The 19971-nt window shown below is 38.9% G+C and overlaps 1 protein-coding gene across 2 annotated transcripts in view; it reads right to left on the bottom strand.

Annotated features, from left to right (window-relative positions):
* The window catches only part of IKZF3 (IKAROS family zinc finger 3), a 94784-nt gene that overhangs the window by 48919 nt on the left and 25894 nt on the right, over positions 1-19971 (bottom strand). The window contains exon 3 of one of the 2 annotated variants that reach the window (XM_086687211.1): positions 18264-18362. In XM_086687211.1, the coding sequence (XP_086543337.1) occupies positions 18264-18362 (99 nt within the window). Of the gene's footprint in view, positions 1-18263; positions 18366-19971 lie in introns of both variants that reach the window. The other variant, XM_086687210.1, reaches the window with a different exon arrangement.

The following is a 19971-nucleotide window of genomic DNA, read 5'->3' on the forward strand; positions in this document are numbered from 1 at the left end:
ATTTTGAAAGTTATATATTTCTCCCCTGTACCCAGTGGGCATTAAGTGGAAATTAAGTTGACATCTACAATTTTCATCTCTATCTATTTATTTACTTATTTATTTGATGTTTATTTATTTTGAGAGAGAGAGAAAGGGAGCATGCCCAAGAGAGAGTGGGAGGGACAGAGAGAGAGGGAGAGAGAGAATCTCAGGCAGGCTCCACACTCAATCTGATGTGAGGCTTAATCTCATGGCCTCGAGACCATGACCTGAGCTGAAATCAAGAGTCAGACGCTTAGGGGCGCCTGGGTGGCGCAGTCGGTTAAGCGTCCGACTTCAGCCAGGTCATGATCTCGCGGTCCGTGAGTTTGAGCCCCGCGTCAGGCTCTGGGCTGATGGCTCGCAGCCTGGAGCCTGTTTCCGATTCTGTGTCTCCCTCTCTCTCTGCCCCTCCCCCGTTCATGCTCTGTCTCTCTCTGTCCCAAAAATAAATTTAAAAAAACGTTGAAAAAAAAAAAGAGTCAGACGCTTAACCTACTGAGCCACCCAGGCACCCCTCGTAATTTAAACATTTTACAAGCACACATTTTGTTTATAGTAAATTATAATGGTTTAAACTGTTATTACACTCTTCCAGATATATCCAATGGAATGCATATATTAGTGATTTGATTTACTCCATCATAAATTTAAAAATTCATAAATAAGCTTTTAAAAAAAATCAGAAAATTTCTCCCTGAACTTCTATTTCCATTTCACTTTTCCTATAGAACTTCATCCTTATGTACTATTCTCTTATGCTTGAATATTGCTCATCCTATCATATGTCTCTACAACAACAATATATGTATAAATAAAAATGTTTTTGTTACCATGCAGTGCTAAGTGTTAAAAAATTTCTTCTGGATTGAGTTATTACAATTATTAGCACACAACTGATTAAAACAAAATAGGTATAATGCAAACCTTGATCAATAATTGTTAAATATAAAAACTAAAATTTGTTGGAAATGTATCCTTTAATGATATGGGTGGAGGGGTATGCATTTTATAAAAGTTTGATTAAAGAAATTATCAGAGTGCCTGGGTGGCTTAGTTGGTTGAGTGTCTGACTTTGGCTCAGGACATGATCTCACTGTTTGTGAGTTCAAGTTCCACATTGGGCTCACTGCTATAACAGCAGAGCCTGCTTCAGATCCTTTGTCCCCCTCTCTCTCTGTCCCCCAGCCACTCTCTCTCTCTTTCTCAAAAATAAATAAACATTTTTTAAAAATCACCTTAAAAAATAAATTATCTAAATGACCCCTTATTTGGCATCCTGGAAGTATTTACACCTTAGGGCAAAGAGTAAGATTTGGGATGGGCAAGAGATGTGTCTTTCTTTTATAAAGTGGAGAAGGATCACTGTGAAAGGGGAGACACAGAAGAAGAACCTCAACTACAACAGCTTTGTAGAGCAGATCAGATTTAGGAAAGAGAACATACTGAAATAGATCTTCTGAAAATTACCCACCCCTATGTCATCTTTGAAAAGTCTTCCCATATCCCAGTTTGAAGAACACAGCTAAAAAAGCCCCATTGCCAAACTGTATTCATATACTCTTCTTCACTTTACTTAACCGAATGACAGTTATTTAATGAGCACTTGGAACAATGCAGGGATGAATGGATAAATGGATGGTTGGATGGAAAGGCAGAAAGAAAAATAGGTAAATACTGAGTATTTACTACATACCCCACCTCTGGCCTAAAAGAATAATACTAAAAAAGAGACTCCTCCCTTGCCATGTTGTCAACTCTTTGGAAGACAGTAAAGTACAGTAAGACCTGCCACTATGCAGTATGTATAAAATTTGATATAACAAGATTGGTAATTGCCTCCAGCTGTCCACTCATCCTCCGTTCACTGACAGAAGCAAGCTAAAATTGTTATGGGATTCAGAAGGAAGTAACCGACTCATGATTTTTTGGGACATTTTAAGTTTAAAGTATGGTCAGTTGTGTCTAGTCTAAACCTCACTGTCATTACTTTGTGCTTTTTGTAATAGTATCTCCTATTATTCCATTAACTTTACAATCATGTGATCCCCATACTGTAAAGATAAAATTTGTGGATCCTACCTACCATGTTGTGGAAAGGTCTCATACTCTTCTCATCTCCAACACTATTTTCCCCCATGCAAGTTACAAGGAAAAAGAAAAAGAAAAAAAGGCCCCTCTGACAGATTATGAAAAATGATGACCTGGCGAGCCAGAACAGGATTTCATTCAGTCCTCAGTCTAGTGGTATGCTGGTAAGTGCTTAAAAACCAATGCAGAGCGGGGGAAGGGCTTATTTGTAGCACTTGCTGATGTTAGTGGTATAAATACCATGGCCCAATTCAAGCTACCAATGTGAAGTCAACCGGCTGACAAAATTCCTGAAAGTTTAATAAGAGATTATGAGCTGACTCTGGCACACCACTGGGATTCCACACTTATTCCTCAGCAGGGTGCCTTCATGTGGTTACCAAACTGCACCAGGGTACACAATGGCCCAGGTCACTATGCCTGGTGTCAAATTTAGTTTGAGCAGCTGAACTCGCTTGGCAAGATCAGATCCTATGAGAGTTAGTTATCAGGCACACATGGGTGTTTCACGAATACAGATAACCAACTGGATTGGAATCTACATTTTATTTCACATGCATCTTGTTTCCACTCCAAGGAGGCACATGTATGCCTGCTCCACAGTTAAAGAAACACAAAAGGAAGGGGTGAAGGGTCTTTGAGGACCCACTAAGGACAGTGAGCAGATCCATTTTTCTGTCAACCATCACAACTGTCCATTCCTCTTTTGCAGATGCCAAATATCTTCCTATTAAGTTCCTTTTAGTTCACTGTGCTACACAACTTGGTTGGAAAAAAAAAGTCCAGAGATGTTTTCTGTTAAAAAGATTCAAGGAGAGGTGTTCTGTCACCAACAGAACTTACCCGTTTGACACAGTAGAAGCGGTAAAGCCTCTGCCCATTGTGAGCGCTTACAGAAATCCCCTGTGAGTGAACTTCTGCAGCAAAGCACTGCTGATTTTGTAAGATAACCCCTGCATCCCATGAGCGACAGGTCTTGATCTGGGCTTGAGAGATGTAATATTTTGATAAAAACGGCACTTCCTTTTGAAGCATATATTTGCGTGTGCTGAGCAGTACCACTGGAACCTCAGTGAGCACCTAGGCGAGGCTGACTTGGTCTCTCCCAGCTCGCTCCAGCCATAGACCCCTCCTTCACACATCTAAATGTAGCAGTAATTAGCATCCATAAACCACAAATGTGGCTTGGGTTTTTTCCCCCCCTTTCAGAAGCTTCAAAGTAGTTTGTATTTCTCATGAGCGCAAAAACGTTGTACACCTCAAAAGAGACTGAGACTCTGATATGGAAAGCTACTGAAGACAGGCATTGTATCTTCTTAGGTCCTAAGGTGGGAAGAATTTTTTTTCAGCAGACTTTCTTTTTTTTTTTTTTTAATATATTTTTTAAGTTTATTTATTCTGAGAGAGAGTGACTGTTGGAGGAGGGGGGCAGAGAGAGAGGGAGGGAGAGAGAGAGAATCCCAAGCAGGCTCCACATTGTCAGTGCAGAGCCTGATGCAGGGCTAGAACCCCCGAACCATGGGATCATGACCTGAGCTGAAGTCGGACACTCAACCAACTGAGCCACTGAGGTGCCCCTTTCAACAGACTTTCTTTTTTTTTTTTAATTTTTTTTAATGTTTATTTATTTTTGACAGAAAGAGAGAGACAGAGCATGAGTGGAGGAGGGGCAGAGAGAGGGAGACACAGAATCCCAAGCAAGCTCCAGGCTCTGAGCTGTCAGCACAGAGCCCAACGCAGGGCTCGAACTCAGACCATGAGATCATGACCTGAGCCGAAGTCGGATCCTCAACTGACTGAGCCACCCAGGCGCCTCTCAACAGACTTTTTAATTAAATTTTTTATATTTCATCTAAGCATCACACAAGATATCACAATAGAGAAAATTTAAGGCCTATCAAAAATTATCAAATTCAACTTTTCTCATGGAAGCAGGTACAATCTTATATCTTACAGAAATAATTAAATAAATACTAATTGATCATCACTATACAAATAATTAAAAAGCAATCTATTTCATCTATTTTATTTAAGGGGTATTTGATAGTTGTGAAGATTAGAGACAGAAATAATGTAGTGCATTGAAGTATCTCCCCAAAATTCATGTTTGCCAGAAATCTAAGAATGACTTTTGTGGATGTTATTAGTTAAAATGAGGTCACACTGGATTAGGATGGGCCCTTAATCCAATGACTGGTGTCTATATAAGAATAGAAGACATACAGAGACATATACAGGGGGAAGGCCATGTGAAGGAGGCAGAGGTTGGAGTCACACTACCATGAGCCAAGGAACGCTGAGGGTTGCTGAGAGCCGGCAGAAACTAGACAGAAGCAAAGGAAGTTCCTTCAGAGGGAGCATGGCCGTGCTGACACCCTGATTTGAGTGAGACTTCAGGCCTCCAGAAGTGTGAGAGAATAAATTACTGTTGCTTTAAGCCCTCCAGTCTGTGGTAGTTTGTTACAGAAGCCCTAGGTAGCTGATTCAAAGGGTAAATGTGCAATTTAGGCAGGACAAACAGTGGTGTTGATGGATACTGAGGTGTGTTGTATAATTTTGGGCCCCATTGCAGCTCCAGAACAAACGGCTTGTGTAGGCAGAAAGAGATGGTGGTTGTGAGGGGCTGCTGAAAATTGGGGGCTAGTAGTGTGTTAAATGTAGAGAATTGGGGGCCACAATAATTTTTCCTAATTATTCAAAGAAGAAAAGTAAAGCCAACAGCACATGAATGTCAAATCACAATCTCAAAACTTACTTGCTCATGACAGAATCTTTCCTTCCATATTCAAAGTGGGAAATGGCAAAGATGGGGATCCAATTTCAAAAGGAGGACTATAACAAAAAGCTGTAAGGTTCTACCTCAGTCATTTTGCACTCGACTGCATTACTTCTTTTTACAGGGCCTTGCTGTGATGACATTCCATTAACTGTCTCATTTCTACCTAGTATATCCCTGGGTACACTACTATGAACCAACCAAACCTGATCTCTGGCCCTGATGTCCAGAGGCTTTTTTTTTTTTTTTTTTGGAAATGTTGTAAATATTTCTTTAACTTCTGCTTTTGACATTATGGTTTCTCAATGACATCTTAGGTCTGACAGGAAGGTCCCAATGTCCTTCATATTCAGTGAAGTGTTTACAATACCCCTGCACTCATCAAATGCTAAACAAAAATAAAGACTTAGGGATCCTTGGTTATTTCCTACTGCTCAAGATCAGTCTGGTCACCACTGAGAAGAATAGAAATAATAATTCTTCATAGGAGTCAATGACCAGGCTTGAAAAAGAACTCTGAACATCTTCAGGTCTTTTATTTTCAATTCACTTGGATTATATCACCTCATTGGTAGGTATTTTTACAAAGATATAAATGTAAGCTATTAGGGCTCTTTTTTAAAAAAAGTTTATAATGGAATTGGGTGAAAGTTTGTCATGCACAAACAATTCCAGATACAGTATAATTAGGTGCTTAAACAAGTATTAATTAAACACACTCCAAAAACTCAGACCTAAGACTACACTTGAGGGAGCTGAGATAGCACAAGGAGGCCTCATGGAGGAAATTAACTTGAATTGATGTAAATATTTCCAGTGCATTAGTCTATTAGATTTAAATTTTCAAGAAGAAAGGAGGAGCCAACTAAGTGGTAACACAACATTTAATCCACATATTTTATTTGTGACCAATTAATTTATGTACAGAGCCATAATCACTATATATGTGTGAGATAAACAAAGCTAGTGGTGATATATATTTTTCTTTTCTCTTTTCAAATTTTTTAAAAATTAAAAAAAATATTTTAATGTTTATTTATTTTTGAGAGAGAGAGCTTGCAAGTAGGGGAGAGGCAGAGAGAGAGGGAGACACAGAATCCAAGGCAGGCTCCAGGCTCCAAGCTGTCAGCACAGAGTCCAACGCAGGGCTTGAACTCACAAACCATGAGATCATGACCTGAGCTGAAGTCAGACGCTTAACCAGCTGAGCCACCCTGGTGCCCCTCTTTTCTTTTTTTCTTATTTTTTTAAAATTTAAATTGATTTATTTACTTATTTATTTTTAAATTTACATCCAAGTTAGTTAGCATATAGTGCTATAATGATTTCAGTAGATTCCAGTGATTCATCCCTTATGTATAATACCCAGTGCTCATCCAAACAAGTATCCTCCCTAATGTCCCTTACCCATTTAGCCCATCCCCCCCAACCCCTCCAGCAACCCTCAGTTTGTTCTCTTTATTTAAGAGTCTCGTATGTTTTGTCCGCCTCCTTGTTTTAATAGTATTTTTGCTTTCCTTCCCTTATGTTCATCTGTTTGGTATCGTAAATTCTTCTATGAGTAAAGTCATATGATATTTGTCTTTCTTTGACTGGCTAATTTCGCTGAGCATAATACCCTGTAGTTCCATCCATGTAGTTGTTAATTTTAATTTTAATTTTTTTTTTTAATTTTTTTTTTTTCCTCAACGTTTTTATTTATTTATGGGACAGACAGAGACAGAGCATGAACAGGGGAGGGTCAGAGAGAGAGGGAGACACAGAATCGGAAACAGGCTCCAGGCTGCGAGCCATCAGCCCAGAGCCTGACGCGGGGCTCAAACTCACGGACCGTGAGATCGTGACCTGGCTGAAGTCGGACGCTTAACCGACTGCGCCACCCAGGCGCCCCTTAATTTTAATTTTTTAATGTTTATTTATTTTTGAGACAAAGAGCAACAGAGTGTGAGTGGGGGAGGGGCAAAGAGAGAGGGAGACACAGAATCTGAAGCTGTCAGCACAGAGCCCGATGATGACATGAATCCTGAGATCATGACCTGAGCCAAAGTCAGACACTTAACCAACTGAGTCACCCCAGTGCCTCCCCTCTTTTCTTTTTTTTAAAAAAAAAAAGTTTATTTATTTATTCTGAGAAGGAGAGAGCGTACTTCACCCCAGTGCCTCCCCTCTTTTCTTTTTTTTAAAAAAAAAAAGTTTATTTATTTATTCTGAGAAGGAGAGAGCGTACCACTTGCACACAAAGAGCCCAACACAGGGTTGGAACTCACCAACCATGAGACCATGACCTGAGCTGAGATCAAGAGTGGGATGCTTAACTGACTGAGCCATCCAGATGCTCCTATATTTTTCTAATTTAGAAAATAATAGTGTTAGACTCCCCATTAATGTCCTTTTGAAATATTTACATGAACATTGTTCCTTTCAAGGAACAAAAGCTTTCTTAACTCATCATACGATAAATGTATACATTAGGCCAGGAGTCAGTAGGCTATGGTCTGCAGGCCAAATCTGTCTCACAGCCTGTGTTTGTAAATAAAGTTACTAGTATGCAGCCATGCACATCATTTATGTATGTTCTATAGCTGCTTTACACTACAACAGCAGAGTTGAGAAGTTTGCAACAGAGATCATTTGGCCACAAAGCCCAAGATATTTACTATCTGGCCCTTTACAGAAAAAAATTGTTAACTCCTGCACTAGGCTCCTAGGAATATATAGTAAAAAAAAAAAAAAAAAAAAAAAAAAAAAAATATATATATATATATATATATATATATATATATAATCTCTGGATTGTGAGTTTAAGCCCCACGCTGGGCATAGAGATTACTTAAAAAACAAAACAAAAACTAAAAATTATCAAAATATCTGGAGGGTAGGAAACAAGTGAATTTATGTTAAATGTTACTATCTTTTAAAAGTTTTTTTCCAAATATTTTATTTTGTTTCTCACACAATAATTCCAATTGGTAAACACTCTTTCCCCCTAAAAAATTTAGTCTGTCATTCCATAAGAGAAAAATTAAGTTAGCATTCTAATCTTCTATAAAACAATTTTCTTTTCCTTTTTTGATTTAACTTTATTTTTTATTTTTTAAAATTTACATCCAAATTAGTTAGCATATAGTGAAGCAATGATTTCAGTAGATTCCTTAATGCCCCTTACCCATTTAACCCATCCCCCCTCCCACAACCCCTCCAGCAACCCTCAGTTTGTTCTCCATATTTATGAGTCTCTTTGGTATAAAACAATTTTCTAAGAGCTGGAAACTTAGATGCACATGACATTTCACTTTCTTTAACATATAAATCAGACATGATTACATTTATTCTGAATTTAAAATATTCCAAGACAGATCTTAGTTCTAAAACTTTTTAAAGAACATTAGAAAAAATGCTTCCATTAAACTTAAATAAAATTGGATCCTCTAAAGTATGCTTTTAAATTTGTTTATAATCATTATTACATTATAGCTAAATTTTCTTTAAAAAATTAATTCTAACTACCTTTAAAAGTATAATCCTAACTAGTCTTAAAGCATCTCTATGCTACATATGACAGAAGTACCTTATTACACAATAGGCATATCTTTAATCAGGCAATGCTACTTTTCAGTTCTATTATTTTTCAATTTAGCATGTATAATTTGTATGTACTGATTATATTTTATCTTTTTAAAAAGCAGAGACCTTGTAACATCCTTTTCCAAAGGTATATGATTCAGATTAAGTGCTAGCATTAACAGTACAATAATCAGTTTGGAGTTTAATAATGAAATAATAAAATAATGTTAAAGTTAGCCTGTTCATTTCTTTTTTTTTTCTTTACATTTACTTATTCTTTGAGAGACATAGAGAGACAGAGCACAAGTTGGGGAGGGGCAGAGAGAGAAGGAGACACAGAATCTGAAGCAGGCTCCAGGCTCTGAGATGTCAACACAGAGCCTGACGCGGGGCTCAGGCTCACAAACTGTGAGGTCATGACTTGAGCCCAAGTCAGATGCCTAACCAACTGAGCCACCCAGGCGCCCCTGTTCTTTTCTTTTTAAATCAGGCTTAGAGGAAACAGCCATTTCTTCTCTCTTTCCCAAACCATTTAGAATGATTGATTATATCTTCTAGTCTCTACCAAGAACCATTATGACACTCCCAGACCCCTAACAACTGAGAAAAATACACCAATATCCCAATCATCACTGACATCGAATTGGAGGTAAAGCGATAGAAATGGCACCAGAAGCTACAGCAGTTGAAGATGACCCAAATTGATTGAGTGGACCACAGAGACTGAATCTCTCTCTTTTCTCCTTGGAAGCATGTCTGGAGCAGGGTCAAAATGCAGAGGACTGGAATCTATTGTATGGATTCCCAGAGAAGTGCTGTATCACATGAGTTTTTACAATATTTGTTTTAAATTCCTATTGTTGAATGAAATTCTTTTGTGTTTTGTTTATGTTTGAGTGTTTAACCTGTTGGTTTTTTTTTTTTTTTCTGATCGCCTGAAAACATAAAACTCAAAAGCTACTTCTGAATCCAGAGCAAATTCTAACATAAATTATAAATTTCCTGACCAAAAGTTCAAACATAAACTTAAATGGCATCACCTACCAGAACTCAGAAACACCAATTCAGAAAAATGCAAGCCAAAGGCACAGTTATTGTTTGCCTCATTCTGAGTGTGACTCCATGGATGGCATCTTCAAGAGGTTGCATAAAACTGATAGAACATTGTATGCCTTTCCTCAGCACAAATGACCACATCCTGTGCCAGGCAGCATTTTTTCAGTCTCTGTGGTTAAGAACTGGTACAAATTAATGTACAGCTAGGCAGAGCTGGAATGTTAGTTGAAGCTGTGATTTGAATCTCAGAAGTTTTAGACACAGAATTGTATTTCTTGGTCCCTTAAGAATCTAAGACAAAAGGAAAGATCTCAAACATTCTTTTTTTTTCTTTTCTTCCTTTATGAAACACATAGATACACATGTATAATTAACCTAATGTACTCATTTAGTTACTTATTTGACAAATATTTATTGTACACCCTACTATGAGCCAAGTACTATTCTAGGTGCTACAAATATCTAGCAGTGAAAAAGACAGCCCAAGATCCTGGCTCATAAAAGGTAGAGGGATAAAGAAATAAATAAAACTCCAAAATTATCCACGGTAAGTGCCATGCAGAGAATTAAAATAGGGTAGTGTGTTAAAATAGCGACTGGATAAAAAAGAACAGTCACTGGGTTGTTAGGGAAAATCTCTCTGAAGAAATGACATCTAAGATGAGATCTGAGTGACATTCATAAAGGAATAGTGGTCGGATTTATCAACATAAATATTAGCATAAAATGTGTGCAATGTTAATATAAATATAGTGTTCCAAATTCACAAAAAGCCTAGAAGTTTTCCATACTGCTGATACAGACTATATTTGGGTGGCAAGGATAGAGGTGATTTTTTCTTTTTTCTTTCTATGAACTTTCCAAACTGTGGTAAAATATAAAAATATATTTAGTCTTTGTCCCCAGTTCCTGACAGAGTTCCTAAAACCCTTGGAATTTCCTATGTGACAGGAGTGTCTTTTGTTATTCATAACAACCTCCTTTCAATCATACCTGAGTTTATACTAATGAACTTAGGATGGGGCCCTTAGTTAGCCTCAGGATGGGATAGTCACCAGGAAGACCAAGTGGTTAAGGGTTAAGGGTTTCAGTCACAACCACCAAGCTCTGGGAAGGGGAGTAGGGACTGGAGATTGAGCTCTATAAGTACTCTTGAATAATGAGATTCAGAGAGTTTCTGGGTTGGTAAACACATCAAGATGATGGGAGGGTGGTGTGCCCAGAGAGGGCATGGATGCTCTATGCCCCACCACTCCATACCTTTCTCTATGCATCTCTTCCATTCGGCTGTTCCTGAGTTGGACCTTTATACTAAACTAGAAACATTAAGTAAAAATTTCTCCTAAATTCTTTGAGTCATTCTAGCAACTTATCAAACCTGAGGGGGGTGGGTACGGAAAATCCTTCATTTGTAGCCAAGCTGGACAGAAGTGTAGGTAACATGGAGACCTGGTAGTTCCAACTGGTATCTAAAGTGAGGGCAGTCTTGTGGGACTGAGCTCTTAACCTGTGGGTTCTGTGGGACTGAGCCTTTAACCTGTGGGTTCTATGCTCCAGGAGTTAGTATGATAATTGAATTGAATTTTTAGATGCCCAATTGGAGTCTGAAGAATTGGTTGTTGGTGTTGGAAAAGAAAAAAAAAAAAAATCCCAGAATTGGTGTCAGGAGTGGGATTTGCTAGAACAGTCTGGCTCGTGGAAACATGTGGTTTGGGAAGAGAAAGGAAGAAAGAGCAAGAAATTAGGGACTTCTGAGTCCTGGCCATGTGGTGACTCATGTTATGGTTAAGGAGCTATGTTATGATCAGTTACTAAAGGTAAAATTACCAAGGGTTTTCAGAAATGGATCCAATTCCTGGGGAGTGGTTCACTGGATTCATAAAGAAATGCAAACCAATCGGAAAAAGGTGAAATTGGTTATTATGAAAATGAAAATGAAATGAAAAGAGAGTTTTGGCTCAAACCTTAATGTTAGACCAAGCTCAGACTTTGGCTGGTTTAAGCTTCAGATATTAGGCTAAAATCTTCCCCAAAAGGTAAAATGTTGAGGTAACAACAGAGAGGACCTCTAATAAGACCTCTGGTCACCAAAAAGAGGGTTCACATTGAGGGAGGGAAAAACCGAGAAACTATTGAAATCAGGGGGTATAGTGTGAAGGCATCTCATTTTGTAAATCAGTATCATCAGCTTCTTGAAGAGCCATTACTAAAATGGACAGTAAGAGTGACTAATTTAGAGCAAGTATATTTGGTTTTGAATTCTACAGAGAAGAAGAACATGTTTGAGTTGATACCCAACCCACAACTCACTATGGAATAATCACAGATGGCTATACATGATCCAGACACACAGCAGTCTGGTGGATTAGATAAAACCACTGTAGGGTCTGTTTACCCTGAGAAGAGGACTATCTGCCTCCATTTATAAATGTTGAGTGGAACACCGAAGTGTAACAGCTGATATACTTTGTATGTAAGCCATATAGGATTGTCTTTATGATAACAGACATATTCATTCATGGAATGTGCCTGTTACCCTGGTCATGGTAAATGCTGTGGTTTAAAGGGGTATTCTAAGAACATGCATATTGGATATGGTATGGTGAAGCTGGTAGAGCTATAAGAGGAGATGAGAACAAAGATTTGAAGGAAGAAGTTTATTATACTCACAGGACTCATAGAAGGGTACTGCCACATGCCACACAGGGTCACAGGGGAAAGCACCAGTGCCAGTCAGGAGGCAGAAAAGAGCAGTGAAGGAAATCCTAGGCTAGCGTTTTTATTGGAGTTTCTGAGAAAAGGCAAGGTAGGCAGAGTAAATAGTTTAGGATTGGCTGGTTTGAATAATTCTGGAAGACTTTGGGACATAGAATGGTCTCTAGTTATCTGATATACTTCATTGTAAGATGATTTTGGGCAGAGGAAATATTAACTTGGTATATGAGAGTTAGGTAAGAAGATGGGTGAGACATACAGACTCCAGATTGGTTGATTTGTATATGAAAAGCATGATCCTGGCTAACCCCTCTGCTATCTGTAAGAATTGGCTATCCCCAGGAAAAGCAGCCTTTCCTCAGGTCTGTAAGGACCCCAAATGTCAACGCATCCAAAATACAGAATATAAGACAATACAGTTAATAAAACTGGTCTTGTGGTGAATGGATGCCAAAGAGACAAATACAGAATCTAAGAAAACACAGTTTTCTGCCTTTTTGCACAGGCACCCCGTGTAACCTTCCTGCTGCAAAATCAAGTAACAGTCCAAGAAACCTGAGTGAATCTGCTGCCTTAGCTTCCCCTCTTGGGTTTTACAGATGCTAATAAAAACATTAGGTTAATTAACAAGAAAATGAGAAAAGGCAGAAAGGAGAGTCAAGGGACTTGTCCCAGCAAGGTGGAAAATTGTAAATGGTTATTAAGAAATAAGAAGAATAAAGCAAACATTGGTAAGTCCAAAGCAAAGAAGAAAAATAAAGGGGAGAGTCAAAGGACTCATCTCAGCAGGGTGAAAATCTTCAGATTGTTATTAAGAAACAGGATAAAGGAAACATATTGATGGGGTTGAAACAAAGGTCTTAAGGTCTTAAGACAGCAGTGTGCAAGGTTGGGTAGACCAAAGGGACCGCCTCCCTTAAAGGGCCCCAAACAAGTCCACTCTTCTCTTCAGTGTACAGGAACTTACAAAGCCAGAAGGCAAAGATTACAAACAGAAATCTGATCTGAAATCAGCTAGGGCAATAGTCGGACAGATTAATCTTTGTCATGACAAAAGGGATGGGCTCAACCTCTAACTAGGGACCTAAAGTCTTCAGCATGTGAAGGGGTAAAATGGTTAGGAGGGTGGAGAAGAAAAGTTTCTGGGACTCCCTGACATGGAAGCCTCATTCACTGTGGCTTGTTATGTGAAGCCTTATAGGGGCCTTCAATTTGAGAGAATATAAAAATGTAAGGGTTGATAGGATTAAAGGGGAGGCTTGGTGGAAATTGGACTGCTTATTATTTTTAAGTTTATTTATTTATTTATTTTTAATTTTAAAAAATATTTTATTTACTTTTGAGAGAGAGAGAGAGAGAGAGAGAGAGAGAGAGAGAAGAGTGAGTGAGCAAGCAGTTTAGGGGCAGAGAGGGAGACACAATCTGAAGCAGGCTCCAGGCTCTGAGCTGTCAGCACAGAGCCCAATGTGGGGATTGAACTCACAAACTGTGAGATCATGACCTAAGCCAAAGTCGGACACTTAACCAACTGAGCCACCCAGGCACCCCAAAAGTTTATTTATTTATTTTGAGAGACAGCAAGAGCATGCAAGGGGGGCAACGGCAGAGAGAGAAGGGAGAGAGAGTCCCAAGCAGGCTCTGGCTATTAGCGCAGACCTCAGTGCAGACAAATGTAGGGCTCTGTCTCACGAACTGTGAGATCATGACCTGAGCCAAAATCAAGAATCAGATGCTTAACTGACTGAGCCACCGAGGCACCCCAGAAATAGGCTGTATTTAAAGAAATTGTGTCTCTTTTACCTGAAAGTGTTATGGGAATGGATATTATGTCTGACTGGGGAACATCTCCCTTACTTCATTTTATAAAACTAAAACCTGTTCATGAAGTCCTGATGGAGGCTACAGTTAAGAATGGAAGGGTTGAAAGACTAATGTGAAAGTCTGGAGGAAAGCTGGTATGTTTGAAGTGGCTGCATCTCTTTCACCTGAATGTATTATGGGCATGGACATTGTGTCTGACTGGGGAATTGTTTCCATAAGACAGAAGTCATGTAAAGCTGTCCTATTAATCGGACATTCTAAATGGGGATGGATAAGCTTGCCTAAGTCCACAGTGTAGAAGAGAAGCTGCAGCGCTGGTGGGGACAGATGATGGGTCCATATGGAGCATAGACTGGGCTTTATGGCAAAAGTCTGCAAGTGTTTCCCAGCGATGACTGTTGGGATGGTGGAATCAAGAATTCCATTTTAGAGGCAATGAGTAGAGGCAATTGAAACTGCCCTATGACTGCAGAAAAAAACAATCTTAACGTCTGGCATACCCATGATATCTTAGGTGATGTCACAGAAATGCTCTAATGCTTCTGGGAGGGCAATACCCAAGACAGTTCCACAATAAAATGGAAATGGTTTATACAGGATTATGCTACCTGAGGAATGCAAGCAGGAGGTACTGACAAGCAGTGAGCCTCTTCTCTCCTAGGACTGACTTTGGAACTGTATGAGGCTGCCAGATTCTATCATTGCTTAGAAGTGCCCGATAAACAGCTACTGACTGACCAGCAAAGAGCTGCTGGATAGCTGTTCCAAGGTAAATGAACAATATCCTGTTTGGAAGACCACCACTCTGATTGAAGATGTAAAAACATCAGTTCAGTGGGATGAATTACATGCTGTTTTCCTAGCAGTGATGGAAGAATTTTAACAATGACAAAAGCCGCCACATTTTGGTTTTTACCTGAGTCATGAGTGATGGCCAGTGGCCAGGCCATATGGATAGGCAGAAGGAAAACTCTTTATTTATTTATTTATTTATTTATTTATTTATTTATTTATTTATTTTTATTTATAAGGATTATTTATTTAAGTAATCTCTACACCCAGTGTGGAGCTCTAACTCACAACCCTGAGATCAAGAGTCACATGCTCTACTGACTGAGCCAGCCAGGTGCCTTGAAAACTGGTCTTTTAAAGTGATGCCCATATAGGGCATGACCGTATGGAAATCACTACAGGAATCTGAGGAGTGCATTAAAGTAGGACATGTCAATGCCCATCAGAAGAATCCCCTTCCAAGTTTGGAAGGGGATTGGAACCAAGTGGATATCACAGTGCACTTACTTGAAGTGGCCAAATGGTGTCCATGAAAGGTATAGACATTTGGGGACCACAGAAATACAGAGGGCTGAATCTGGACATATTCCTTTTGCACTCTCTGAGGCTCAAAATGCCAACAATAACTGTTCTATCTGCCAACAAGAGAGACAGAGGCTTCCGATGGCTATGGGGAAGATTCCTCAGAGGTAAGGCCCTATACATAGCTGGCAAGTGGATTACACTGAACCAATGCCAGTAGCCCCAGGGGGCTTACAAATGGTTTTTGACAGAATAGACACTGACTCTGGACTGTGTATTGCTTACCTGGTTGTAGATGCAAATGGTCAGGGTACTAAAAAACAAAACAAAACCAAAAAAACCCAAAAACAAACAAATAAAAAAACCCCACAACCCAGATCAGAAGATACTGCACCAATCTGGGCCACCAAATCACATTTCTTTGGGACAAGAACACACTTTACAGCCCATAATGTCAAATGATGGGCAGAGAGATATTGTCCTCAGAAGAATAGTTTCATAGAGAATTGGAACAGGCAACTGAAACACTGGTTGTTTGAAACGGGAACGTGTAGACATGAAGGGCTGGCTGGTTTACATGTCTTCAAGAATGTGTGCTCACACTTAACATGAGCAGGGTTAAGGGAATGTCCCTGTTGATAGATTCCTGTTTTTCTGGTGAATCTGGGGAAGAGAGATGGAAGAAGATGCTAGTGTGACTGTGCAATTTTTTCCACGGGGGGCGGGGGGGGAATATTGGTATGACTATAATTCTTCCTAAGAGGAGAGGACACTGGTTTCATGACCATACTTTTTTTTCTTCCCCACATCACCTCAGCTTTCTCTTTCCTACCTGATGCAGTAGTCATAGGACCAGCGCTGCAACAAATGACAGAAACAGAGATGATTCCTAAGCAAGAAACTGTAGCTACAGGTTTGTTGTTTATTTAATTTTTAACGTTTATTTATTTTTGAGAGAGAGTGAGCAGGGGAGGGGCAGAGAGAGAGAGACGGAGATACAGAATCCGAAGCAGGCTCCAGGATCTGAGCTATCAGCACATTGCCTGATGCAGGGCTCAAACTCATGAACTGTGAGATCATGACCTGAGCCGAAGTTGGACGCTTAACCAACTGGGCCACCCACACGTCCCAAGTAGCTACAGTTTTAAACCTTTATGTCAGAATTCCTAAAGGCCTGATAGGGTAGGTTGTGCCTTCACTCCATTTGGCAAAACTGAGGTTAACAGTGACTGCAGCTATACTGCTAGTGGCAAAAATAGCCTGCTAGTTCTGTACCTAAGTAACTCTACCCTATATGAACAGGAGTGGGTTGAGGGGGAGGCACTTGCTATACTAGTATTGTTGCCTGCAATCTAGACCAGCACAGCAGCTAAACCTCATGTTCCTTCCAAAAGTGGAAAAGTTCAGGTAGATGAAGAGAAGAAGGAATAGTAGCTGAGGGTAAAGAAATCAATCAATGGATTATGTAATGAAGGAAATCCAGTATTATATTAAAATGTCAAGAGAGGCTCAGAACAAGAAACTTGTAAATATTGTCTCTCAGTTCAATTATACCAGATGCTGAAAAGGTGAAGCCATACATTGCTGAGACCACTCCTGTTTTTGGAACCTGACAAAATCAAATGGAAGGCTGTAAACCTGAGTGACCTCACCCTGGGAGACATTTTCAAATGATATGATGATGGACCAGAATAATTATTAATGACTGAATGTGACTGTAGTAATGTGCCAGTATCTTGACTTTTATGATCCTTTTGTAAAAAAATTTTTAGTGTTTTATTTATTTTTGAGAGTGAGCAGGCGAGGGGCAGAGAGAGAGGGAGACACAGAATCTGAAGCAAGCACCAGGCTCTGAGCTGTCAGCACAGAGCCCGGTGTGGGGCTCAGACTCACAAACCACAAGATCATGACCTGAGCCGAAGTTGGATGCTTAATGGACTAAGCCACCCAGGTGCCCCTATGATCCTTTGTTACAAGAGATTTGTGCTCAAAGACCAGTGGGTAGCCTATGGTAAAATACAAAAATATATTTGGTCTTTGTCCCAGGTTCCTGGCACAAGAGTCCTCCCAAACCTTGGAATCTTCCTGAGTGATAAGAGTATCTTTTGTTATTTATAATAATCTCTTTTCAATCATACCTAAGTTTCTGCTAATGAGGTGAGTTAGGGTAAGGGCCCTAGTCAGGATGGGTTCATCACCAGAAAGACAAAGTGATAGGGGGGCACTGGGTAGGTTCTGAAGATTGAGCTCTATAAAAAGTCTTAAACATACTTTGCCTTATGCATTTCTTCCATTTGGCTGTTCTTGAATTGTATCCGTTATGATAAACTAGTAATAGTAAAGCACTTTCCTAAATTCTCTGAGTCATTCTAGCAACTTATCAAACCTGAGGAGGGTGGGTGTGGAAAACCCTGCATTTGTAGCCAAGCTGGACAGAAATGTAGGTAACATGGAGACCTGGTAGTTTCAACTGGTGTCTAAAGTGAGGACAGTCTTGTGGGACTGAGCCTTTAACATGTGGGTTCTTTGCTAATTCCAGGAGTTAGTATGAGAATTTAATGGAATTGTGGGACACCCAGTTATTCTCTGAAGAATTGGAGAATTGGTTGTTGGTGTTGGGAAATACCCCACAATTTCTATAGTGAACATGTATTATTTTTACAACAGAAAAGAGTCAAATAAACATTTTAGAAATGAAGTTAGTATAACTTGAATACTGAATAAGCACCTTAAATTCTCAAAGTTTGCTGATACCCTTTAGCAAATTATTAAATATTAATATTCGTAAAATGAACAAAACCTAATTACTTTCAACTCAACCCACAAATGCAAGTTTCTGATTTCTTCCACATATTTAGCCTCAACCATATCTATAACCAGTTTTAGTCTGTACTCAATGGCTCACCTCCTATATCTTCATCTTCATTGGTTGGGCCTTCCACACTGTCTGCATTTTCTGTTTCATGAGGTTTGGTTAAATCGTAGTCATTCAAAATCACTGGACCTTCTAGGAGATAAAAAGAATTTTAACTATTCAGTCAAATTTTAAAGGGTTTTTATAAACATGTATTAAGTAGACTCCCATTTCAGCACAATATCTCAATGATAGACAGAATTCTTTCATATATACACCAAGTGGAATATATGTGATAACTCTTGAGGTTTAGAAATATGCCCAGGGTGCACCTGAGTTAAAATGTATTCATGTTCCTTCCTGACAGAAATTCTCTCTCTTTTGGTATGCCTCACAATATTCAGTAGGATGCTATTGTTATTTATGACCAAGAAGTATTTGTGTAGTGATGAGAAATACTGAGCTCAAAAATACTGGCATAATCTGATTTGGGAAGATGCTTTCCTAAGAGGAAACCCATAAGCAACTGTATATCAAATCCTATTTTCCTTTTCTGTTCACATTATAAATGTGATTCTGTGGAAAACATATTGGCCCTCAAGTTCCTTTATTTCTTTGAACATTTACTAAATGCTGAAAAGGCTATAGATATGAATAAGTAATAATTCCTCTCCTCAAGGAGCTTATAATTGGCAAATATAGATTAAGACAAGATCATAAGTATAATGTAGACTCAGACAAGAGAGTAAGGGAAATACAAAGTATTATGTGAGTTCACAAGTGAAAGGGAGCAGACATAATAAAAGCATGCTTAAACAAACAGCAAACTTGTTAAAAATCAAGTTTAACAGAAATATACTTTTGTACAATAAATACTGATATTATTAGATATTAGAAAAAAGGAACAATGTGGCGTATTATTTCATGTACAAGCATAGTAGCTTAAAAAGATATTAACAAAAGAAATAAACTAAAAACTTATTCACTTTCAAACTCTTTTCTTTTTTTTAACGTTAATTTATTATTTTGAGAGAAAGAGAGACAGAGCATGAGCAGTGGAGGGGCAGAGAGAGAGGAAGACTCAGAATCCAAAGCAGGCTCCAGGCTCCGAGCCATCAGCACAGAGCCCGACATGGGGCTTGAATCTACGAACCGTGAGATCATGACCTAAGCCAAAATTGGATGCTTAACTGACTGAGAGACCCAGGTGTCCCTCTATCAAACTCCTTTCTAATGTTTATAAAATATTTATTGAGTACCTACTACCTACAACAAATAGTCAAAGAAACTGAATCCTGTGGCATTTACGCTAGATGAAATAGGAGAAGTGACTAGAAACTCTGCAGTGGTATTCCTTCCAGCTCACCTGTGACCAAACAGATGGAGCAGGACTTGTGCTGGAATACAGGAGTAAAATAGAAACATGTTTCAGAAAATCCATGACTAACAGATGCTGAAAATATGGTTATAATGGACTCATGTTTTGATTTATAAACACATTAAACTCCTAACTTCTGCATATTGTAACGTGTACTCTATGAACAATAAGACACTGTTCTAAATAGTAGTTCACTTTTCTCAACCTTAAAATGACCAACATAAAGTGCACACCTGAACAACTAACATGAGGTCCTGGTTCAATTAAAATATAAGGTTATAATTGATAATAACAAAAAGGTACTCCAGTGGTTAATTTTGTAATGTAGCACAAATTATGATCCAAACAAAGTGGGTTAATCAATCTAGGAAACATGGAAGT

Source organism: Puma concolor, chromosome E1 (assembly GCF_028749965.1).
Source record: "Puma concolor isolate L17-30 chromosome E1, mPumCon1.1.hap2, whole genome shotgun sequence".
NCBI classification, from domain to species: domain Eukaryota; kingdom Metazoa; phylum Chordata; class Mammalia; order Carnivora; family Felidae; genus Puma; species Puma concolor.